Source organism: Salmo salar, chromosome 10 (assembly GCF_965601325.2).
Source record: "Salmo salar chromosome 10, fSalSal1, whole genome shotgun sequence".
NCBI lineage: Eukaryota > Metazoa > Chordata > Actinopteri > Salmoniformes > Salmonidae > Salmo > Salmo salar.
Genome location: NC_138300.1, coordinates 61,303,490 through 61,330,268, shown reverse-complemented (window position 1 = coordinate 61,330,268; position 26,779 = coordinate 61,303,490). Strand labels below are relative to the sequence as shown.

Here is a 26,779-nt window from a genome sequence, read left to right as displayed (position 1 = left end):
GGACAGTTACTGACTAGTTGACTGGTTACCAGGCTGCAGGGGGAACAGGACAGTACAGTTACTTACTGATTGACTGGTTACCAGGCTGCAGGGGGAACAGGACAGTTACTGACTAGTTGACTGGTTACCAGGCTGCAGGGGGAACAGGACAGTACAATTACTGACTAGTTGACTGGTTACCAGGCTGCAGGGGGAACAGGACAGTTACTGACTAGTTGACTGGTTACCAGGCTGCAGGGGGAACAGGACAGTACAATTACTGACTAGTTGACTGGTTACCAGGCTGCAGGGGGAACAGGACAGTTACTGACTAGTTGACTGGTTACCAGGCTGCAGGGGGAACAAGACAGTTACTGACTAGTTGACTGGTTACCAGGCTGCAGGGGGAACAGGACAGTACAGTTACTGACTAGTTGACTGGTTTCCAGGCTGCAGGGGGAACGGGAACGTTACTGACTAGTTGACTGGTTACCAGGCTGCAGGGGGAACAGTACAGTTACTGACTAGTTGACTGGTTACCAGGCTGCAGGGGGAACAGGACAGTACGGTTACTGACTAGTTGACTGGTTACCAGGCTGCAAGGGGAACAGGACAGGACAGTTACTGACTAGTTGACTGGTTACCAGGCTGCAGGGGGAACGGGAAAGTTACTGACTAGTTGACTGGTTACCAGGCTGCAGGGGGAACAGTACAGTTACTGACTAGTTGACTGGTTACCAGGCTGCAGGGGGAACAGGACAGTACAGTTACTGACTAGTTGACTGGTTACCAGGCTGCAGGGGGAACAGGACAGTACAGTTACTGACTAGTTGACTGGTTACCAGGCTGCAGGGGGAACAGGAGAGTACAGTTACTGACTAGTTGACTGGTTACCAGGCTGCAGGGGGAACAGGACAGTTACTGACTAGTTGACTGGTTACCAGGCTGCAGGGGGAACAGGACAGTACAGTTACTGACTAGTTGACTGGTTACCAGGCTGCAGGGGGAACAGGACAGTACAGTTACTTACTGGTTGACTGGTTACCAGGCTGCAGGGGGAACAGGACAGTACAGTTTCTGACTAGTAAACTGGTTACCAGGCTGCAGGGGGAACAGGACAGTTACTGACTAGTTGACTGGTTACCAGGCTGCAGGGGGAACAGGACAGTACAATTACTGACTAGTTGACTGGTTACCAGGCTGCAGGGGCGAACAGGACAGTTACTGACTAGTTGACTGGTTACCAGGCTGCAGGGGGAACAAGACAGTTACTGACTAGTTGACTGGTTACCAGGCTGCAGGGGGAACAGGACAGTACAGTTACTGACTAGTTGACTGGTTTCCAGGCTGCAGGGGGAACGGGAACGTTACTGACTAGTTGACTGGTTACAAGGCTGCAGGGGGAACAGTACAGTTACTGACTAGTTGACTGGTTACCAGGCTGCAGGGGGAACAGGACAGTACAGTTACTGACTAGTTGACTGGTTACCAGGCTGCAGGGGGAATGGGAAACTTACTGACTAGTTGACTGGTTACCAGGCTGCAGGGGGAACAGGAGAGCACGTTACTGACTAGTTGACTGGTTACCAGGCTGCAGGGGGAACAGGACAGTACAGTTACTGACTAGTTGACTGGTTACCAGGCTGCAGGGGGAACAGGACAGTACAGTTTCTGACTAGTTGACTGGTTACCAGGCTGCAGGGGGAACAGGACAGTTACTGACTAGTTGACTGGTTACCAGGCTGCAGGGGGAACAGGACAGTACAGTTACTGACTAGTTGACTGGTTACCAGGCTGCAGGGGGAACAGGACAGTTACTGACTAGTTGACTGGTTACCAGGCTGCAGGGGGAACAAGAGAGTTACTGACTAGTTGACTGGTTACCAGGCTGCAGGGGGAAAAGGACAGTACAGTTACTGACTAGTTGACTGGTTTCCAGGCTGCAGGGGGAACGGGAACGTTACTGACTAGTTGACTGGTTACCAGGCTGCAGGGGGAACAGTACAGTTACTGACTAGTTGACTGGTTACCAGGCTGCAGGGGGAACAGGACAGTACGGTTACCGACTAGTTGACTGGTTACCAGGCTGCAAGGGGAACAGGACAGGACAGTTACTGACTAGTTGACTGGTTACCAGGCTGCAGGGGTAACAGGACAGTACAGTTACTGACTAGTTGACTGGTTACCAGGCTGCAGGGGGAACAGGACAGTACAGTTTCTGACTAGTAAACTGGTTACCAGGCTGCAGGGGGAACAGGACAGTTACTGACTAGTTGACTGGTTACCAGGCTGCAGGGGGAACAGGACAGTACAGTTACTGACTAGTTGACTGGTTACCAGGCTGCAGGGGGAACAGGACAGTACAGTTACTGACTAGTTGACTGGTTACCAGGCTGCAGGGGGAATGGGAAACTTACTGACTAGTTGACTGGTTACCAGGCTGCAGGGGGAACAGGAGAGTACAGTTACTGACTAGTTGACTGGTTACCAGGCTGCAGGGGGAACAGGACAGTTACTGACTAGTTGACTGGTTACCAGGCTGCAGGGGGAACAGGACAGTACAGTTACTGACTAGTTGACTGGTTACCAGGCTGCAGGGGGAACAGGACAGTACAGTTACTTACTGGTTGACTGGTTACCAGGCTGCAGGGGGAACAGGACAGTACAGTTTCTGACTAGTAAACTGGTTACCAGGCTGCAGGGGGAACAGGACAGTTACTGACTAGTTGACTGGTTACCAGGCTGCAGGGGGAACAGGACAGTACAATTACTGACTAGTTGACTGGTTACCAGGCTGCAGGGGGAACAGGACAGTTACTGACTAGTTGACTGGTTACCAGGCTGCAGGGGGAACAAGACAGTTACTGACTAGTTGACTGGTTACCAGGCTGCAGGGGGAACAGGACAGTACAGTTACTGACTAGTTGACTGGTTTCCAGGCTGCAGGGGGAACGGGAACGTTACTGACTAGTTGACTGGTTACCAGGCTGCAGGGGGAACAGTACAGTTACTGACTAGTTGACTGGTTACCAGGCTGCAGGGGGAACAGGACAGTACAGTTACTGACTAGTTGACTGGTTACCAGGCTGCAGGGGGAACGGGAAACTTACTGACTAGTTGACTGGTTACCAGGCTGCAGGGGGAACAGGAGAGCACAGTTACTGACTAGTTGACTGGTTACCAGGCTGCAGGGGGAACAGGACAGTTACTGACTAGTTGACTGGTTACCAGGCTGCAGGGGGAACAGGACAGTACAGTTACTGACTAGTTGACTGGTTACCAGGCTGCAGGGGGAACAGGACAGTACAGTTACTGACTAGTTGACTGGTTACCAGGCTGCAGGGGGAACAGGACAGTACAGTTTCTGACTAGTAAACTGGTTACCAGGCTGCAGGGGGAACAGGACAGTTACTGACTAGTTGACTGGTTACCAGGCTGCAGGGGGAACAGGACAGTACAGTTACTGACTAGTTGACTGGTTACCAGGCTGCAGGGGGAACAGGACAGTTACTGACTAGTTGACTGGTTACCAGGCTGCAGGGGGAACAGGACAGTTACTGACTAGTTGACTGGTTACCAGGCTGCAGGGGGAACAGGACAGTACAGTTACTGACTAGTTGACTGGTTACCAGGCTGCAGGGGGAACAGGACAGTTACTGACTAGTTGACTGGTTACCAGGCTGCAGGGGGAACAGGACAGTTACTGACTAGTTGACTGGTTACCAGGCTGCAGGGGGAACAGGACAGTACAGTTACTGACTAGTTGACTGGTTACCAGGCTGCAGGGGGAACAGGACAGTTACTGACTAGTTGACTGGTTACCAGGCTGCAGGGGGAACAGGACAGTACAGTTACTGACTAGTTGACTGGTTACCAGGCTGCAGGGGGAACAGGACAGTACAGTTACTTACTGGTTGACTGGTTACCAGGCTGCAGGGGGAACAGGACAGTACAGTTTCTGACTAGTAAACTGGTTACCAGGCTGCAGGGGGAACAGGACAGTTACTGACTAGTTGACTGGTTACCAGGCTGCAGGGGGAACAGGACAGTACAATTACTGACTAGTTGACTGGTTACCAGGCTGCAAGGGGAACAGGACAGGACAGTTACTGACTAGTTGACTGGTTACCAGGCTGCAGGGGGAACGGGAAAGTTACTGACTAGTTGACTGGTTACCAGGCTGCAGGGGGAACAGTACAGTTACTGACTAGTTGACTGGTTACCAGGCTGCAGGGGGAACAGGACAGTACAGTTACTGACTAGTTGACTGGTTTCCAGGCTGCAGGGGGAACGGGAACGTTACTGACTAGTTGACTGGTTACCAGGCTGCAGGGGGAACAGTACAGTTACTGACTAGTTGACTGGTTACCAGGCTGCAGGGGGAACAGGACAGTACAGTTACTGACTAGTTGACTGGTTACCAGGCTGCAGGGGGAATGGGAAACTTACTGACTAGTTGACTGGTTACCAGGCTGCAGGGGGAACAGGAGAGCACAGTTACTGACTAGTTGACTGGTTACCAGGCTGCAGGGGGAACAGGACAGTTACTGACTAGTTGACTGGTTACCAGGCTGCAGGGGGAACAGGACAGTACAGTTACTGACTAGTTGACTGGTTACCAGGCTGCAGGGGGAACAGGACAGTACAGTTACTTACTGGTTGACTGGTTACCAGGCTGCAGGGGGAACAGGACAGTACAGTTTCTGACTAGTAAACTGGTTACCAGGCTGCAGGGGGAACAGGACAGTTACTGACTAGTTGACTGGTTACCAGGCTGCAGGGGGAACAGGACAGTACAATTACTGACTAGTTGACTGGTTACCAGGCTGCAGGGGGAACAGGACAGTTACTGACTAGTTGACTGGTTACCAGGCTGCAGGGGGAACAAGACAGTTACTGACTAGTTGACTGGTTACCAGGCTGCAGGGGGAACAGGACAGTACAGTTACTGACTAGTTGACTGGTTTCCAGGCTGCAGGGGGAACGGGAACGTTACTGACTAGTTGACTGGTTACCAGGCTGCAGGGGGAACAGGACAGTTACTGACTAGTTGACTGGTTACCAGGCTGCAGGGGGAACAGGACAGTACAGTTACTGACTAGTTGACTGGTTACCAGGCTGCAGGGGGAACAGGACAGTACAGTTACTGACTAGTTGACTGGTTACCAGGCTGCAGGGGGAACAGGACAGTACAGTTACTGACTAGTTGACTGGTTACCAGGCTGCAGGGGGAACAGGACAGTACAGTTTCTGACTAGTTGACTGGTTACCAGGCTGCAGGGGGAACAGGACAGTTACTGACTAGTTGACTGGTTACCAGGCTGCAGGGGGAACAGGACAGTACAGTTACTGACTAGTTGACTGGTTACCAGGCTGCAGGGGGAACAGGACAGAAGTTACTGACTAGTTGACTGGTTACCAGGCTGCAGGGGGAACAGGACAGTTACTGACTAGTTGACTGGTTACCAGGCTGCAGGGGGAACAGGACAGTACAGTTACTGACTAGTTGACTGGTTACCAGGCTGCAGGGGGAATGGGAAACTTACTGACTAGTTGACTGGTTACCAGGCTGCAGGGGGAACAGGAGAGTACAGTTACTGACTAGTTGACTGGTTACCAGGCTGCAGGGGGAACAGGACAGTTACTGACTAGTTGACTGGTTACCAGGCTGCAGGGGGAACAGGACAGTACAGTTACTGACTAGTTGACTGGTTACCAGGCTGCAGGGGGAACAGGACAGTACAGTTACTGACTGGTTGACTGGTTACCAGGCTGCAGGGGGAACAGGACAGTACAGTTACTGACTAGTTGACTGGTTACCAGGCTGCAGGGGGAACAGGACAGTTACTGACTAGTTGACTGGTTACCAGGCTGCAGGGGGAACAGGACAGTACAGTTACTGACTAGTTGACTGGTTACCAGGCTGCAGGGGGAACAGGACAGTTACTGACTAGTTGACTGGTTACCAGGCTGCAGGGGGAACAAGACAGTTACTGACTAGTTGACTGGTTACCAGGCTGCAGGGGGAACAGGACAGTACAGTTACTGACTAGTTGACTGGTTACCAGGCTGCAGGGGGAACGGGACAGTTACTGACTAGTTGACTGGTTACCAGGCTGCAGGGGGAACAGTACAGTTACTGACTAGTTGACTGGTTACCAGGCTGCAGGGGGAACAGGACAGTACAGTTACTGACTAGTTGACTGGTTACCAGGCTGCAGGGGGAACGGGAAACTTACTGACTAGTTGACTGGTTACCAGGCTGCAGGGGGAACAGGAGAGCACAGTTACTGACTAGTTGACTGGTTACCAGGCTGCAGGGGGAACAGGACAGTTACTGACTAGTTGACTGGTTACCAGGCTGCAGGGGGAACAGGACAGTACAGTTACTGACTAGTTGACTGGTTACCAGGCTGCAGGGGGAACAGGACAGTACAGTTACTTACTGGTTGACTGGTTACCAGGCTGCAGGGGGAACAGGACAGTACAGTTTCTGACTAGTAAACTGGTTACCAGGCTGCAGGGGGAACAGGACAGTTACTGACTAGTTGACTGGTTACCAGGCTGCAGGGGGAACAGGACAGTACAATTACTGACTAGTTGACTGGTTACCAGGCTGCAGGGGGAACAGGACAGTTACTGACTAGTTGACTGGTTACCAGGCTGCAGGGGGAACAAGACAGTTACTGACTAGTTGACTGGTTACCAGGCTGCAGGGGGAACAGGACAGTACAGTTACTGACTAGTTGACTGGTTTCCAGGCTGCAGGGGGAACGGGAACGTTACTGACTAGTTGACTGGTTACCAGGCTGCAGGGGGAACAGTACAGTTACTGACTAGTTGACTGGTTACCAGGCTGCAGGGGGAACAGGACAGTACGGTTACTGACTAGTTGACTGGTTACCAGGCTGCAAGGGGAACAGGACAGGACAGTTACTGACTAGTTGACTGGTTACCAGGCTGCAGGGGGAACAGGGACAGTTACTGACTAGTTGACTGGTTACCAGGCTGCAGGGGGAACAGGGTACAGTTACTGACTAGTTGACTGGTTACCAGGCTGCAGGGGGAACAGGACAGTACAGTTACTGACTAGTTGACTGGTTACCAGGCTGCAGGGGGAACAGGACAGTTACTGACTAGTTGACTGGTTACCAGGCTGCAGGGGGAACAGGACAGTACAGTTACTGACTAGTTGACTGGTTACCAGGCTGCAGGGGGAACAGGACAGACAGTTACTGACTAGTTGACTGGTTACCAGGCTGCAGGGGGAACAGGACAGTTACTGACTAGTTGACTGGTTACCAGGCTGCAGGGGGAACAGGACAGTTACTGACTAGTTGACTGGTTACCAGGCTGCAGGGGGAACAGGACAGTACAGTTACTGACTAGTTGACTGGTTACCAGGCTGCAGGGGGAACGGGAAACTTACTGACTAGTTGACTGGTTACCAGGCTGCAGGGGGAACAGGAGAGTACAGTTACTGACTAGTTGACTGGTTACCAGGCTGCAGGGGGAACAGGACAGTTACTGACTAGTTGACTGGTTACCAGGCTGCAGGGGGAACAGGACAGTACAGTTACTGACTAGTTGACTGGTTACCAGGCTGCAGGGGGAACAGGACAGTACAGTTACTTACTGGTTGACTGGTTACCAGGCTGCAGGGGGAACAGGACAGTACAGTTTCTGACTAGTAAACTGGTTACCAGGCTGCAGGGGGAACAGGACAGTTACTGACTAGTTGACTGGTTACCAGGCTGCAGGGGGAACAGGACAGTACAATTACTGACTAGTTGACTGGTTACCAGGCTGCAGGGGGAACAGGACAGTTACTGACTAGTTGACTGGTTACCAGGCTGCAGGGGGAACAAGACAGTTACTGACTAGTTGACTGGTTACCAGGCTGCAGGGGGAACAGGACAGTACAGTTACTGACTAGTTGACTGGTTTCCAGGCTGCAGGGGGAACGGGAACGTTACTGACTAGTTGACTGGTTACCAGGCTGCAGGGGGAACAGGTACAGTTACTGACTAGTTGACTGGTTACCAGGCTGCAGGGGGAACAGGACAGTACAGTTACTGACTAGTTGACTGGTTACCAGGCTGCAGGGGGAACAGGGACAGTTACTGACTAGTTGACTGGTTACCAGGCTGCAGGGGGAACAGGAGAGTACAGTTACTGACTAGTTGACTGGTTACCAGGCTGCAGGGGGAACAGGACAGTACAGTTACTGACTAGTTGACTGGTTACCAGGCTGCAGGGGGAACAGGACAGTTACTGACTAGTTGACTGGTTACCAGGCTGCAGGGGGAACAGGACAGTACAGTTACTGACTAGTTGACTGGTTACCAGGCTGCAGGGGGAACAGGACAGTTACTGACTAGTTGACTGGTTACCAGGCTGCAGGGGGAACAAGACAGTTACTGACTAGTTGACTGGTTACCAGGCTGCAGGGGGAACAGGACAGTACAGTTACTGACTAGTTGACTGGTTACCAGGCTGCAGGGGGAACGGGAACGTTACTGACTAGTTGACTGGTTACCAGGCTGCAGGGGGAACAGGACAGTACGGTTACTGACTAGTTGACTGGTTACCAGGCTGCAGGGGGAACAGGACAGTACAGTTACTGACTAGTTGACTGGTTACCAGGCTGCAGGGGGAACAGGACAGTTACTGACTAGTTGACTGGTTACCAGGCTGCAGGGGGAACAGGACAGTTACTGACTAGTTGACTGGTTACCAGGCTGCAGGGGGAACAGGACAGTACAGTTACTGACTAGTTGACTGGTTACCAGGCTGCAGGGGGAACAGGACAGTTACTGACTAGTTGACTGGTTACCAGGCTGCAGGGGGAACAGGAAGTACAGTTACTGACTAGTTGACTGGTTACCAGGCTGCAGGGGGAACAGGACAGTTACTGACTAGTTGACTGGTTACCAGGCTGCAGGGGGAACAGGACAGTACAGTTACTGACTAGTTGACTGGTTACCAGGCTGCAGGGGGAACAGGACAGTACAGTTACTGACTAGTTGACTGGTTACCAGGCTGCAGGGGGAACAGGACAGTACAGTTACTGACTAGTTGACTGGTTACCAGGCTGCAGGGGGAACAGGACAGTTACTGACTAGTTGACTGGTTACCAGGCTGCAGGGGGAACAGGACAGTTACTGACTAGTTGACTGGTTACCAGGCTGCAGGGGGAACAGGACAGTACAGTTACTGACTAGTTGACTGGTTACCAGGCTGCAGGGGGAACAGGACAGTACAGTTACTGACTAGTTGACTGGTTACCAGGCTGCAGGGGGACAGGACAGTACAGTTACTGACTAGTTGACTGGTTACCAGGCTGCAGGGGGAACAGGACAGTTACTGACTAGTTGACTGGTTACCAGGCTGCAGGGGGAACAAGACAGTTACTGACTAGTTGACTGGTTACCAGGCTGCAGGGGGAACAGGACAGTACAGTTACTGACTAGTTGACTGGTTACCAGGCTGCAGGGGGAACGGGACAGTTACTGACTAGTTGACTGGTTACCAGGCTGCAGGGGGAACAGGTACAGTTACTGACTAGTTGACTGGTTACCAGGCTGCAGGGGGAACAGGAAACGTTACTGACTAGTTGACTGGTTACCAGGCTGCAGGGGGAACAGGAGAGTACAGTTACTGACTAGTTGACTGGTTACCAGGCTGCAGGGGGAACAGGGACAGTTACTGACTAGTTGACTGGTTACCAGGCTGCAGGGGGAACAGGACAGTTACTGACTAGTTGACTGGTTACCAGGCTGCAGGGGGAACAGGACAGTACGTTACTGACTAGTTGACTGGTTACCAGGCTGCAGGGGGAACAGGAGAGTACAGTTACTGACTAGTTGACTGGTTACCAGGCTGCAGGGGGAACAGGACAGTTACTGACTAGTTGACTGGTTACCAGGCTGCAGGGGGAACAGGACAGTACAGTTACTGACTAGTTGACTGGTTACCAGGCTGCAGGGGGAACAGGACAGTTACTGACTAGTTGACTGGTTACCAGGCTGCAGGGGGAACAGGACAGTTACTGACTAGTTGACTGGTTACCAGGCTGCAGGGGGAACAGGACAGTACAGTTACTGACTAGTTGACTGGTTACCAGGCTGCAGGGGGAACGGGAAACTTACTGACTAGTTGACTGGTTACCAGGCTGCAGGGGGAACAGGACAGTACAGTTACTGACTAGTTGACTGGTTACCAGGCTGCAGGGGGAACAGGACAGTTACTGACTAGTTGACTGGTTACCAGGCTGCAGGGGGAACAGGACAGTTACTGACTAGTTGACTGGTTACCAGGCTGCAGGGGGAACAGGACAGTTACGGACTAGTTGACTGGTTACCAGGCTGCAGGGGGAACAGGACAGTACAGTTACTGACTAGTTGACTGGTTACCAGGCTGCAGGGGGAACAGGACAGTTACTGACTAGTTGACTGGTTACCAGGCTGCAGGGGGAACAGGACAGTTACTGACTAGTTGACTGGTTACCAGGCTGCAGGGGGAACAGGACAGTTACTGACTAGTTGACTGGTTACCAGGCTGCAGGGGGAACAGGACAGTACAGTTACTGACTAGTTGACTGGTTACCAGGCTGCAGGGGGAACAGGACAGTTACTGACTAGTTGACTGGTTACCAGGCTGCAGGGGGAACAGGACAGTTACTGACTAGTTGACTGGTTACCAGGCTGCAGGGGGAACAGGACAGTTACTGACTAGTTGACTGGTTACCAGGCTGCAGGGGGAACAGAGACAGTTACTGACTAGTTGACTGGTTACCAGGCTGCAGGGGGAACAGGACAGTACAGTTACTGACTAGTTGACTGGTTACCAGGCTGCAGGGGGAACAGACGACAGTTACTGACTAGTTGACTGGTTACCAGGCTGCAGGGGGAACAGGACAGTTACTGACTAGTTGACTGGTTACCAGGCTGCAGGGGGAACAGGACAGTACAGTTACTGACTAGTTGACTGGTTACCAGGCTGCAGGGGGAACAGGACAGTTACTGACTAGTTGACTGGTTACCAGGCTGCAGGGGGAACAGGACAGTACAGTTACTGACTAGTTGACTGGTTACCAGGCTGCAGGGGGAACAGGACAGTACAGTTACTGACTAGTTGACTGGTTACCAGGCTGCAGGGGGAACAGAGACAGTTACTGACTAGTTGACTGGTTACCAGGCTGCAGGGGGAACAGGACAGTACAGTTACTGACTAGTTGACTGGTTACCAGGCTGCAGGGGGAACAGGACAGTTACTGACTAGTTGACTGGTTACCAGGCTGCAGGGGGAACAGGAAGTACAGTTACTGACTAGTTGACTGGTTACCAGGCTGCAGGGGGAACAGGACAGTAGTTACTGACTAGTTGACTGGTTACCAGGCTGCAGGGGGAACAGGACAGACAGTTACTGACTAGTTGACTGGTTACCAGGCTGCAGGGGGAACAGGGACAGTTACTGACTAGTTGACTGGTTACCAGGCTGCAGGGGGAACAGGTACAGTTACTGACTAGTTGACTGGTTACCAGGCTGCAGGGGGAACAGGACAGTACGGTTACTGACTAGTTGACTGGTTACCAAGCTGCAGGGGGAACAGGACAGTTACTGACTAGTTGACTGGTTACCAGGCTGCAGGGGGAACAGGACAGTTACTGACTAGTTGACTGGTTACCAGTCTGCAGGGGGAACAGGACAGTTACTGACTAGTTGACTGGTTACCAGGCTGCAGGGGGAACAGGACAGTTACTGACTAGTTGACTGGTTACCAGGCTGCAGGGGGAACAGGACAGTACAGTTACTGACTAGTTGACTGGTTACCAGGCTGCAGGGGGAACAGGACAGTACAGTTACTGACTAGTTGACTGGTTACCAGGCTGCAGGGGGAACAGGACAGTAAAGTTACTTACTGGTTGACTGGTTACCAGGCTGCAGGGGGAACAGGACAGTTACTGACTAGTTGACTGGTTACCAGTCTGCAGGGGGAACAGGACAGTTACTGACTAGTTGACTGGTTACCATGCTGCAGGGGGAACAGGACAGTACAGTTTCTGACTAGTAAACTGGTTACCAGGCTGCAGGGGGAACAGGACAGTTACTCACTAGTTGACTGGTTACCAGGCTGCAGGGGGAACAGGACAGTACAGTTACTGACTAGTTGACTGGTTACCAGGCTGCAGGGGGAACAGGACAGTTACTGACTAGTTGACTGGTTACCAGGCTGCAGGGGGAACAAGACAGTTACAGACTAGCTGACTGGTTACCAGGCTGCAGGGGGAACAGGACAGTACAGTAACTGACTAGTTGACTGGTTACCAGGCTACAGGGGGAACAGGATAGTTACTGACTAGTTGACTGGTTACCAGGCTGCAGGGGGAACAGGACAGTTACTGACTAGTTGACTGGTTACCAGGCTGCAGGGGGAACAGGACAGTACAGTTACTGACTAGTTGACTGGTTACCAGGCTGCAGTGGGAACGGGAAACTTACTGACTAGTTGACTGGTTACCAGGCTGCAGGGGGAACAGGAGAGTTACTGACTAGTTGACTGGTTACCAGGCTGCAGGGGGAACAGGACAGTACAGTTACTTACTGGTTGACTGGTTACCAGGCTGCAGGGGGAACAGGACAGTTACTGACTAGTTGACTGGCTACCAGTCTGCAGGGGGAACAGGACAGTTACTGACTAGTTGACTGGTTACCGTCCTGCAGGGGGAACAGGACAGTACAGTTTCTGACTAGTAAACTGGTTACCAGGCTGCAGGGGGAACAGGACAGTCGTACTGACTAGTTGACTGGTTACCAGGCTGCAGGGGGAACAGGACAGTACAGTTTCTGACTAGTAAACTGGTTACCAGGCTGCAGGGGGAACAGGACAGTTACTGACTAGTTGACTGGTTACCAGGCTGCAGGGGGAACAGGACAGTACAGTTACTGACTAGTTGACTGGTTACCAGGCTGCAGGGGGAACAGGACAGTTACTGACTAGTTGACTGGTTACCAGGCTGCAGGGGGAACAGGACAGTTACTGACTAGTTGACTGGTTACCAGGCTGCAGGGGGAACAGGACAGTACAGTTACTGACTAGTTGACTGGTTACCAGTCTGCAGGGGGAACAGGACAGTTACTGACTAGTTGACTGGTTACCAGGCTGCAGGGGGAACAGGACAGTTACTGACTAGTTGACTGGTTACCAGGCTGCAGGGGGAACAGGACAGTACAGTTACTGACTAGTTGACTGGTTACCAGGCTGCAGGGGGAACAGGACAGTACAGTTACTGACTAGTGGACTGGTTACCAGGCTGCAGGGGGAACAGGACAGTACAGTTACTGACTAGTTGACTGGTTACCAGGCTGCAGGGGGAACAGGACAGTATGGTTACTGACTAGTTGACTGGTTACCAGGCTGCAAGGGGAACAGGACAGGACAGTTACTGACTAGTTGACTGCTTACCAGGCTGCAGGGGGAACGGGACAGTTACTGACTAGTTGACTGGTTACCAGGCTGCAGGGGGAACAGGACAGTACGGTTACTGACTAGTTGACTGGTTACCAAGCTGCAGGGGGAACAGGACAGTTACTGACTAGTTGACTGGTTACCAGGCTGCAGGGGGAACAGGACAGTTACTGACTAGTTGACTGGTTACCAGGCTGCAGGGGGAACAGGACAGTTACTGACTAGTTGACTGGTTACCAGGCTGCAGGGGGAACAGGACAGTACAGTTACTGACTAGTTGACTGGTTACCAGGCTGCAGGGGGAACGGGAAACTTACTGACTAGTTGACTGGTTACCAGGCTGCAGGGGGAACAGGAGAGTACAGTTACTGACTAGTTGACTGGTTACCAGGCTGCAGGGGGAACAGGACAGTACAGTTACTGACTAGTTGACTGGTTACCAGGCTGCAGGGGGAACAGGACAGTTACTGACTAGTTGACTGGTTACCAGTCTGCAGGGGGAACAAGACAGTTACTGACTAGTTGACTGGTTACCAGGCTGCAGGGGGAACAGGACAGTACAGTTACTGACTAGTTGACTGGTTACCAGGCTGCAGGGGGAACAGGACAGTTACTGACTAGTTGACTGGTTACCAGTCTGCAGGGGGAACAGGACAGTTACTGACTAGTTGACTGGTTACCTGGCTGCAGGGGGAACAGGACAGTACAGTTACTGACTAGTTGACTGGTTACCAGGCTGCAGGGGGAACAGGACAGTTACTGACTAGTTGACTGGTTACCAGGCTGCAGGGGGAACAAGACAGTTACTGACTAGTTGACTGGTTACCAGGCTGCAGGGGGAACAGGACGTACAGTTACTGACTAGTTGACTGGTTACCAGGCTGCAGGGGGAACAGGACAGTTACTGACTAGTTGACTGGTTACCAGGCTGCAGGGGGAACAGGACACGTTACTGACTAGTTGACTGGTTACCAGGCTGCAGGGGGAACAGGACAGTTACTGACTAGTTGACTGGTTACCAGGCTGCAGGGGGAACAGGACAGTTACTGACTAGTTGACTGGTTACCAGGCTGCAGGGGGAACAGGACAGTACAGTTACTGACTAGTTGACTGGTTACCAGGCTGCAAGGGGAACAGGACAGGACAGTTACTGACTAGTTGACTGGTTACCAGGCTGCAGGGGGAACAGGACAGTTACTGACTAGTTGACTGGTTACCAGGCTGCAGGGGGAACAGGAGAGTACAGTTACTGACTAGTTGACTGGTTACCAGGCTGCAGGGGGAACAGGACAGTACAGTTACTGACTAGTTGACTGGTTACCAGGCTGCAAGGGGAACAGGACAGTCGTACTGACTAGTTGACTGGTTACCAGGCTGCAGGGGGAACGGGAAACTTACTGACTAGTTGACTGGTTACCAGGCTGCAGGGGGAACAGGGAGACAGTTACTGACTAGTTGACTGGTTACCAGGCTGCAGGGGGAACAGGACAGTTACTGACTAGTTGACTGGTTACCAGGCTGCAGGGGGAACAGGACAGTACAGTTACTGACTAGTTGACTGGTTACCAGGCTGCAGGGGGAACAGGACAGTACAGTTACTGACTAGTTGACTGGTTACCAGGCTGCAGGGGGAACAGGGACAGTTACTGACTAGTTGACTGGTTACCAGGCTGCAGGGGGAACAGGACAGTTACTGACTAGTTGACTGGTTACCAGGCTGCAGGGGGAACAGGACAGTACAGTTACTGACTAGTTGACTGGTTACCAGGCTGCAGGGGGAACAGGACAGTCGGTACTGACTAGTTGACTGGTTACCAGGCTGCAGGGGGAACAGGACAGTACAGTTTCTGACTAGTAGACTGGTTACCAGGCTGCAGGGGGAACAGGACAGTTACTGACTAGTTGACTGGTTACCAGGCTGCAGGGGGAACAGGACAGTTACTGACTAGTTGACTGGTTACCAGGCTGCAGGGGGAACAGGACAGTTACTGACTAGTTGACTGGTTACCAGGCTGCAGGGGGAACAGGACAGTACAGTTACTGACTAGTTGACTGGTTACCAGGCTGCAGGGGGAACGGGAAACTTACTGACTAGTTGACTGGTTACCAGGCTGCAGGGGGAACAGGAGAGTACAGTTACTGACTAGTTGACTGGTTACCAGGCTGCAGGGGGAACAGGACAGTTACTGACTAGTTGACTGGTTACCAGGCTGCAGGGGGAACAGGACAGTACAGTTACTGACTAGTTGACTGGTTACCAGGCTGCAGGGGGAACAGGACAGTACAGTTACTTACTGGTTGACTGGTTACCAGGCTGCAGGGGGAACAGGACAGTTACTGACTAGTTGACTGGTTACCAGTCTGCAGGGGGAACAGGACAGTTACTGACTAGTTGACTGGTTACCAGGCTGCAGGGGGAACAGGACAGTACAGTTTCTGACTAGTAAACTGGTTACCAGGCTGCAGGGGGAACAGGACAGTTACTGACTAGTTGACTGGTTACCAGGCTGCAGGGGGAACAGGACTGTACAGTTTCTGACTAGTAAACTGGTTACCAGGCTGCAGGGGGAACAGGACAGTTACTGACTAGTTGACTGGTTACCAGGCTGCAGGGGGAACAGGACAGTACAGTTTCTGACTAGTAAACTGGTTACCAGGCTGCAGGGGGAACAGGACAGTTACTGACTAGTTGACTGGTTACCAGGCTGCAGGGGGAACAGGAGAGTACAGTTACTGACTAGTTGACTGGTTACCAGGCTGCAGGGGGAACAGGACAGTTACTGACTAGTTGACTGGTTACCAGGCTGCAGGGGGAACAGGACAGTACAGTTTCTGACTAGTAGACTGGTTACCAGGCTGCAGGGGGAACAGGACAGTTACTGACTAGTTGACTGGTTACCAGGCTGCAGGGGGAACAGGACAGTACAGTTACTGACTAGTTGACTGGTTACCAGGCTGCAGGGGGAACAGGACAGTTACTGACTAGTTGACTGGTTACCAGGCTGCAGGGGGAACAAGACAGTTACTGACTAGTTGACTGGTTACCAGGCTGCAGGGGGAACAGGACAGTACAGTTACTGACTAGTTGACTGGTTACCAGGCTGCAGGGGGAACAGGACAGTTACTGACTAGTTGACTGGTTACCAGTCTGCAGGGGGAACAGGACAGTACAGTTACTGACTAGTTGACTGGTTACCAGTCTGCAGGGGGAACAGGACAGTTACTGACTAGTTGACTGGTTACCAGGCTGCAGGGGGAACAGGACAGTTACTGACTAGTTGACTGGTTACCAGGCTGCAGGGGGAACAGGACAGTACAGTTTTTTTATTTTATTTTATTTTATTTCACCTTTATTTAACCAGGTAGGCAAGTTGAGAACAAGTTCTCATTTACAATTGCGACCTTGCCAAGATAAAGGAAAGCAGTCCGACAACATACAAAAACACAGAGTTACACATGGAGTAAAACAACATACAATCAATGATACAGTAGACAAAAATAAGACTATGTACAATGTGAGCAAATGATGTGAGATATGGGAGGTAAAGGCAAAAAAAGGCCATGGTGGCAAAGTAAATAAAGTATAGCAAGTAAAACACTGGAATGGTAGAATTATAATTTGAAGAAAGTTCAAAGTTAAAATATAAATAATATGGTGCAAAGGAGCAAAATAATAAATAAAATAAATAAATACAGTAGGGGAAGAGGTAGTAGTTTGGGCTAAATTATAGATGGGCTATGTACAGGTGCAGTGATCTGGGAGCTGCTCTGATAGCTGGTGCTTAAAGCTAGTGAGGGAGATAAGTGTTTCCAGTTTCAGAGATTTTTGTAGTTCGTTCCAGTCATTGGCAGCAGAGAACTGGAAGGAGAGACGACCAAAGGAGGAGTTGGCTTTAGGGGTGACCAGAGAGATATACCTGCTGGAGCGCGTGCTACAGGTGGGTGCTGCTATGGTGACCAGTGAGCGGAGATAAGGGGGGACTTTACCTAGCAGGGTCTTGTAGATGACCTGGAGCCAATGTTTGGCGACGATTATGAAGCGAAGGCCAGCCAACGAGAGCGTACAGGTCGCAGTGGTGGGTAGTATATGGGGCTTTGGTGACAAAACGGATGGCACTGTGATAGACTGCATCCAGCTTGTTGAGTAGGGTATTGGAGGCTATTTTGTAAATGACATCGCCGAAGTCTAGGATTGGTAGGATGGTCAGTTTTACGAGGGTATGTTTGGCAGCATGAGTGAAGGATGCTTTGTTGCGAAATAGGAAGCCAATTCTAGATTTAACTTTGGATTCGAGATGATTGATGTGAGTCTGGAAGGAGAGTTTACAGTCTAACCAGACACCTAGGTATTTGTAGTTATCCACAAATTCTAAGTCAGAACCGTCCAGAGAAGTGATGCTGGACAAGCGGGCAGGTGCAGGCAGCGATCGGTTGAAGAGCATGCATTTAGTTTTACTTGTATTTAGGAGCAGTTGGAGACCACGGAAGGAGAGTTGTATGGCATTGAAGCTCGTCTGGAGGGTTGTTAACACAGTGTCCAAAGAAGGGCCAGAAGTATACAGAATGGTGTCGTCTGCGTAGAGGTGGATCAGAGATTCACCAGCAGCAAGAGCAACATCATTGATGTATACAGAGAAAAGAGTTGGCCCAAGATTTGAACCCTGTGGTACCCCCATAGAGACTGCCAGAGGTCCGGACAGCAGGCCCTCCGATTTGATACACTGAACTCTATCAGAGAAGTAGTTGGTGAACCAGGCGTCGCAATCGTTTGAGAAACCAAGGCTACTGAGTCTGCCGATGAGGAGTTACTGACTAGCTGACTGGTTACCAGGCTGCAGGGCGAACAGGACAGTTACTGACTAATTGACTGGTTACCAGGCTGCAGGGGGAACAGGACAGTACAGTTACTGACTAGTTGACTGGTTACCAGGCTGCAGGGGGAACAGGACAGTTACTGACTAGTTGACTGGTTACCAGGCTGCAGGGGGAACAGGACAGGTACTGACTAGTTGACTGGTTACCAGGCTGCAGGGGGAACAGGACAGTACAGTTACTGACTAGTTGACTGGTTACCAGTCTGCAGGGGGAACAGGACAGTACAGTTACTGACTAGTTGACTGGTTACCAGTCTGCAGGGGGAAGAGGACAGTACAGTTACTGACTAGTTGACTGGTTACCAGGCTGCAGGGGGAACAGGACAGTTACTGACTAGTTGACTGGTTACCAGGCTGCAGGGGGAACAGGACAGTTACTGACTAGTTGACTGGTTACCAGGCTGCAGGGGGAACAGGACAGTTACTGACTAGTTGACTGGTTACCAGGCTGCAGGGGGAACAGGACAGTTACTGACTAGTTGACTGGTTACCAGGCTGCAGGGGGAACAGGACAGTTACTGACTAGTTGACTGGTTACCAGTCTGCAGGGGGAACAGGACAGTACAGTTACTGACTAGTTGACTGGTTACCAGTCTGCAGGGGAACAGGACAGTACAGTTACTGACTAGTTGACTGGTTACCAGTCTGCAGGGGGAACAGGACAGTACAGTTACTGACTAGTTGACTGGTTACCAGGCTGCAGGGGGAACAGGACAGTTACTGACTAGTTGACTGGTTACCAGGCTGCAGGGGGAACAGGACAGTACAGTTATTGACTAGTTGACTGGTTACCAGTCTGCAGGGGGAACAGGACAGTACAGTTACTGACTAGTTGACTGGTTACCAGTCTGCAGGGGGAACAGGACCGTACAGTTTCTGACTAGTTGACTGGTTACCACTCTGCAGGGGGAACAGGACAGTATAGTTACTGACTAGTTGACTGGTTACCAGGCTGCAGGGCGAACAGGACAGTTACTGAGTAGTTGACTGGTTACCAGGCTGCAGGGGGAACAGGACAGGACAGTTACTGACTAGTTGACTGGTTACTAGTCTGCAGGGGGAACAGGACAGTACAGTTTCTGACTAGTTGACTGGTTACCACTCTGCAGGGGGAACAGGACAGTACAGTTACTGACTAGTTGACTGGTTACCAGGCTGCAGGGGGAACAGGACAGGACAGTTACTGACTAGTTGACTGGTTACTAGTCTGCAGGGGGAACAGGACAGTACTGTTACTGACTAGTTGACTGTTACCAGTCTGCAGGGGGAACAGGACAGTTACTGACTAGTTGACTGGTTACCAGGCTGCAGGGGGAACAGGACAGTTACTGACTAGTTGACTGGTTACCAGGCTGCAGGGGGAACAGGACAGTACAGTTACTGACTAGTTGACTGGTTACCAGTCTGCAGGGGGAACAGGACAGTTACTGACTAGTTGACTGGTTACCAGTTATAGAATAAGGGACAGGAATAGCTATAGAATGAGAGACCGGACTAGTTATATAATATGGGACAGGACTAGTTATAGAATATGGGACAGGACTAGTTATAGAATATGGAACAGGACTAGTTATAGAATAAGGGGACAAGACTAGTTATAGAATAAGGGACAGGAATAGCTATAGAATAAGAGACAGGACAAGTTATAGAATAAGGGACAGGACTAGCTATAGAATATGGGACAGGACTAGTTATAGAATATGGAACAGGACTAGTTATAGAATAAGGGGACAAGAATAGTTATAGAATAAGGGACAGGAATAGCTATAGAATAAGAGACAGGACAAGTTATAGAATAAGAGACAGGACTAGTTATAGAATAAGGGACAGGAATAGCTATGGAATATGGGACAGGACTAGTTATAGGCTACACTTCCCTTCTTCATGTCACAATAAGTAAATCAAAGTGGAAGGGCAGATGGGCAGGATTGGATAGATTAGCCAATTATTTCAAGTATTTCATAACAAAATTACACAGCATCAGTGTCTCTATACAAATATCAAGAAACCTCAACAGATATGTTTTGAAACACTTTACATACAAAATCTAATCTAACTGGATGGGAAATGGCCAGCATTGGCTACCCAATTTAAATAGATTAATATAACTTCTAAAGCTTGTCAAAATAAAATAAAATAAAATAGCTCTATATATAAATATCCATAACATGAAAAGATATGCTGTGAAAGTGAGTGGCTTACCTCAGACGGCAGGTGACGCTCACTAGCAAGACGAAGACCCAGACTTTGGACACGGCACAGGCGTTGCGCATCCCGTCACCCATGCCTGAAAACACACAGCACATCCAGGGATATCAGAGGAGTAGAAAGGCGGGAAGACAACTCATGCAGATCCTGTGTGGCTTATGAAAAGTCGGGACGTCATCAGCCTACACAAGCTGGAACATGAATTCAGTGGAATGCATAATGACAACCGTTAAATAAATACAAAAAATAAATAATTGTTTAGCCTTCACAGTTACAAGTGTGGCTTGTGGCAGCAAGCCAGACTTGAAATATTTGACCCTTTATTTCAGACTACAGTTATTATCCTTTACAACGCCATTCTTCTTACACTGTTTAAGCTAGAAATTTCATTCCAACTTTAAAGCGTGCAGACCGGTCTGGAATAGTATGCTTGCAAACAACTTTTTTTTTAATGTATTTTTATACTATTTCTACTTTTTTTTTAAACAATTACATTTTTACTAAACTTATTAAACTTCATCCACTTTCATGGGATTTCTTCAACCTTCGTAAAAGCTTCCATTGTGACTTCATGACTTCCAACATTCCATTCGTTGTAAATGCAACTTTCAACACAAATCAGACCACATTCCCAACAAGATAGACAAGAAGATACCACATTCCCAACACGTTAGACAAAAAGATACCACATTCCCAACACGTTAGACAAAAAGATACCACATTCCCAACACGTTGGACAAAAAGATACCACATTCCCAACACGTTAGACAAAAAGATACCACATTCCCAACAAGTTAGACAAAAAGATACCACATTCCCAACACGTTAGACAAAAAGATACCACATTCCCAACAAGTTAGACAATAAGATACCACATTCCCAACAAGATAGACAATAAGATACCACATTCCCAACAAGATAAAGACAAACAGATACCACATTCCCAACAAGATAAAGACAAAGAGATACCACATTCCCAACAAGATAAAGACAAAGAGATAAAGAGATAAGATACCACATTCCCAACAAGATAGACAAGAAGATTCCACATTCCCAACAAGATAGACAATAAGACACCACATTCCCAACAAGATAGACAAGAAGATACCACATTCCCAACAAGATAGACAAAAAGATACCACATTCCCAACACGTTAGACAAAAAGATACCACATTCCCAACAAGATAAAGACAAAAAAATACCACATTCCCAACAAGATAAAGACACAAAAATACCACATTCCCAACAAGATAGACAAAAAGATACCACATTCCCAACAAGTTAGACAAAAAAATACCACATTCCCAACACGATAGAATAAAAGATACCACATTCCCAACAAGTTAGAATAAAAGACACCACATTCTCAACACGTTAGACAAGAAGATACCACATTCCCAACAAGTTAGACAAGAAGATACCACATTCCCAACAAGATAAAGACAAAAAGATACCACATTCCCAACACGATAGAATAAAAGATACCACATTCCCAACACGTTAGACAAAAAGATACCACATTCCCAACACGTTAGACAAAAAGATACCACATTCCCAACAAGATAAAGACAAAAAGACACCACATTCCCAACACGTTAGACAAAAAGATACCACATTCCCAACACTTTAGACAAAAAGATACCACATTCCCAACAAGATAAAGACAAAAAGATACCACATTCCCAACACGTTAGACAAAAAGATACCACATTCCCAACACGTTAGACAAAAAGATACCACATTCCCAACAAGATAAAGACAAAAAGACACCACATTCCCAACAAGATAAAGACAAAAAGATACCACATTCCCAACAAGATAAAGACAAAAGACACCACATTCCCAACAAGATAAAGACAAAAAGATACCACATTCCCAACAAGATAAAGACAAAAAAATACCACATTCCCAACAAGATAAAGACAAAAAAATACCACATTCCCAACAAGATAAAGACAAAAAGATACCACATTCCCAACACGTTAGACAAAAAGATACCACATTCCCAACACGTTAGACAAAAAGATACCACATTCCCAACAAGATAAAGACAAAAAGACACCACATTCCCAACAAGATAAAGACAAAAAGATACCACATTCCCAACAAGATAAAGACAAAAGACACCACATTCCCAACAAGATAAAGACAAAAAGATACCACATTCCCAACAAGATAAAGACAAAAAAATACCACATTCCCAACAAGATAAAGACAAAAAAATACCACATTCCCAACAAGATAGACAAAAAGATACCACATTCCCAACAAGTTATACAAAAAAATACCACATTCCCAACACGATAGAATAAAAGATACCACATTCCCAACAAGTTAGAATAAAAGACACCACATTCTCAACACGTTAGACAAGAAGATACCACATTCCCAACAAGTTAGACAAGAAGATACCACATTCCCAACAAGATAAAGACAAAAAGATACCACATTCCCAACACGATAGAATAAAAGATACCACATTCCCAACACGTTAGACAAAAAGATACCACATTCCCAACACGTTAGACAAAAAGATACCACATTCCCAACAAGATAAAGACAAAAAGATACCACATTCCCAACACGTTAGACAAAAAGATACCACATTCCCAACACGTTAGACAAAAAGATACCACATTCCCAACAAGATAAAGACAAAAAGACACCACATTCCCAACAAGATAAAGACAAAAAGACACCACATTCCCAACAAGATAAAGACAAAAAGACACCACATTCCCAACACGTTAGAATAAAATATAGATTGTTGGAAATGTTCCTCTACTTCTCTGCTATTTAAAGCTGAAATTGGAACCAAAATATCTCATACTGATCAAATTATACAGCTATTTTACCAACTGCATCAATGACATTTCCTCTAACGTTTTAATAAAAAAAAAAAAATGAAATTTGGACCCCTTTCCCAACAAGTCAGAGAAAAAGTTAATGTGCACTTCATCTATTTTCCTGATTTTCAAATCTGGAATCGGAACTAAAATATCTGCTATCAATCTAACGATACGGCGGTGTTAGTAAACGCGTTAACAATAACGGAAATTCTGACCAAGTTAGACAAAACTATTTTTTAACAAATGAACATGTGTTTAAATGAGACCCATAGGACTACAGACGTAACAATTCTAAATGCTCCTGCTAATTGGTTAATTAAGCTACAAGAGCAACTTTAAAACATTTAGTCAAAAATTATTTACAATCTTTATTGACCATAACTATATATATATATATATTTGAATAAATTTGCATAAAATAACTCACTAACAGTAACTCTTGAAACCAGTTCCAAGCTAGATTCACCAAAACAACGTTCACATGTTCAGCCTATCCTAACTTCAATATCTTTCAACTTTTATCAACTATAACTATATTTACATTTGCGTAAAATAACCCACCAACAGTAACTCTTGAACCGTTAAAGCTGGAGACACCAAAGTAACTTTCCTATCCCACTGCCGCAAATATAAAGAGCTAAAGCAAGTCACGCAATGTTTCTTTACGGAAAAATTACCATCTAGTTATTATTATTATTAATATTATTTTATGTTTTATTGTTATGTTACTAGCAGCTGCATTACCACTGGGGTGTAGATTACTAGTGCTGACATTGTATTTCCGTACTGGGATATTATTCCATGTCATCGTAACACACATAATGACTGTAGACTAAAGCACTTCCAATCAAAACTCCTGCATTGGCGGATGCATGTTAAATTAAATCACTATAGCTTGGCATTATGTCATTGGAGCTCGCCTCCTATAGACAAACAGTATGTTAGTGGGATACTAGGCTATTCAATCTATGGAAATTATACATGACAATTGTATAGTTTTTCATATTTATTAGCCAATCTATGGAAATTATACATGACAATTGTATGGTTTTTCATATTTATTAGCCAATCTATGGAAATTATACATGACAATTGTATAGTTTTTCATATTTATTAGCCAATCTATGGAAATTATACATGACAATTGTATGGTTTTTCATATTTATTAGCCAATCTATGGAAATTATACATGACAATTGTATAGTTTTTCATATTTATTAGCCAATCTGTGGAAATTATACATGGCAATTGTATGGTTTTTCATATTTATTAGCCAATCTATGGAAATTATACATGACAATTGTATGGTTTTTCATATTTATTAGCCAATCTATGGAAATTATACATGACAATTGGCTAATAAATATGAAAAACTATACAATCTATGGAAATTATACATGACAATTGGCTAATAAATATGAAAAACTATACAATCTATGGAAATGATACATGACAAATGGCTAATAAGTATAAAAAACGATCAAATCTATGGAAATTATACATGACAATTGGCTAATAAATATGAAAAACTATACAATCTATGGAAATGATACATGACAAATGGCTAATAAGTATAAAAAACGATCAAATCTATGGAAATTATACATGACAATTGGCTAATAAATATGAAAAACTATACAATCTATGGAAATGATACATGACAAATGGCTAATAAGTATAAAAAACGATCAAATCTATGGAAATTATACATAACAATTGGGTAATATATATGAAAAACATATTTGCAGTCATTGTTCAAAAGCCCTTTGTTTGAATCTTTTTAGAGATTTCCCCTCAAATTTCAGAAACTGCGTTACAATAAATTAAAGTAAAGGCGGATTAAATTACAGAGAGTTGAGGAGAGAAAATATACAATTTCAATGAATGTCATAATATATGAATCTATACCTGTATCGTTGTGGACGCGTTATGGACAAGAACAGTATTCCATGTGTACTGGAAAGCAAATCCCGAAAGGTTGACAGTCTGTAGACTACTGCAGCTCGAAAGTGTGGTTTCTTCTTGAGAAATGTATTGTCCCCTGGCTGGTCCACTACACGGACCTCGCTTTCTATTGTCCTCTCCTCTTTCTACGGTTCACAACATGAACTCAACATTATAGAACAAACCCTGCGCATCCAGATACACTTCTCTCGTCTCGTTTTATCTCCTTCATATTTCTAATTAATTACATGTGTTATCAAACATGATGCTGTTAGCCTAGTGTAACGCCTCCATCAATACGCCCCCCCCCCCCTTAGCTACGCCGTTTAGCGGACCAGCACTTTGTTTCTCCTCCGGTGCCTCTACAACCGACTACATCTCAGTGGTGTAGATCTACAGTACAGCAGCACCTCAACGCTTTGCTGCACGACCATTGGAGCGTAGCTAGAACTACACAGGCTTACCACACACTTCTGGTGCGTAGGAGAGAGTTGGTTGTTCCTCCGCTGATCTCAGACTTTTTAACTTATTAATAACACTGTAAAAAAAATTATATATTTTCAATTAAAGTACACGTTCATTACCACTCAGGTGGGAGAATGGAGAGAGACTAGAGGGTTGACGGGGAAACTAGACGATCGTCTATTTTATGCGCAGGTTTATTTGCCCCCAAATCAATGATAAAAAAAAAAGGTTGCATCAAATTGAGCGGGTTTCCTAACAATTCCGCTGACTTGGCATCCTTTACATGTCGTCAGCAGCTGAGTGTCCCAGTGTCCCTGTGAATACAATCACAGTGGGTTGAGAAAACCTCCTATCACAGCAAAGTGTGTCCAAAGCAAATGTATTGTATTATATTGTCTTCAAGGTACATCAGCCTAATTATTCTCAAAATACATTGTCATCAAATGTGTGGCAATTATATTTAAGCTATTGGTGTCATGTGTAAGAATGAGCTGTGTGTGTGTGTGTGTGTGTGTGTGTGTGTGTGTGTGTGTGTGTGTGTGTGTGTGTGTGTGTGTGTGTGTGTGTGTGTGTGTGTGTGTGTGTGTGTGTGGGGGGGGGGGGGGGGGGTGTGTGTGTGTGGGTGTGTGTGGGTGTTCATTCCCTACAGTGCAGAGGAGGTTGGTGGCACCTTAATTGGGGAGGAAGGATGCATGGTAATATATGTGATGCTGTGTAATGGTGCTACCTGCCCTCAGGAAGATTAGAAGACTTAAACCCTCCTGGGATCAACTGAAACACACTGACACAGATACCAGAAAACAGACACTAAATGTCCTTTCTATGAGAGAGAGAGACAGAGAAAGAAAGAGAGAACGAGACAGAGATATAGAAAGAAAGAGACAGAGATATATAGAGAGAACGAGACAGAGAGAGAGAGAACGAGACAGAGATATAGAGAGAGAACGAGACAGAGATATAGAGAGAGAACGAGACAGAGATATAGAGA

At 47.5% G+C, this 26,779-nt stretch overlaps 1 protein-coding gene across 2 annotated transcripts in view; it reads right to left on the bottom strand.

Annotated features, from left to right (window-relative positions):
• Positions 1-25,537, bottom strand: part of LOC106560669 (gamma-aminobutyric acid receptor subunit alpha-5) — a 163,719-nt gene extending 138,182 nt beyond the window's left edge. For both annotated transcript variants that reach the window (XM_045688002.2, XM_045688003.2), the window contains exons 1-2: positions 25,291-25,537; positions 20,527-20,611 (exon numbers count right to left, since the gene is read on the bottom strand). In XM_045688002.2, coding sequence (XP_045543958.1) covers positions 20,527-20,609 — 83 coding nt within the window. In that variant the 5' untranslated portion in view covers positions 20,610-20,611; positions 25,291-25,537. The remainder of the gene's footprint in view (positions 1-20,526; positions 20,612-25,290) is intronic.
• Between the last annotated feature and the right edge of the window lie 1,242 nt (positions 25,538-26,779).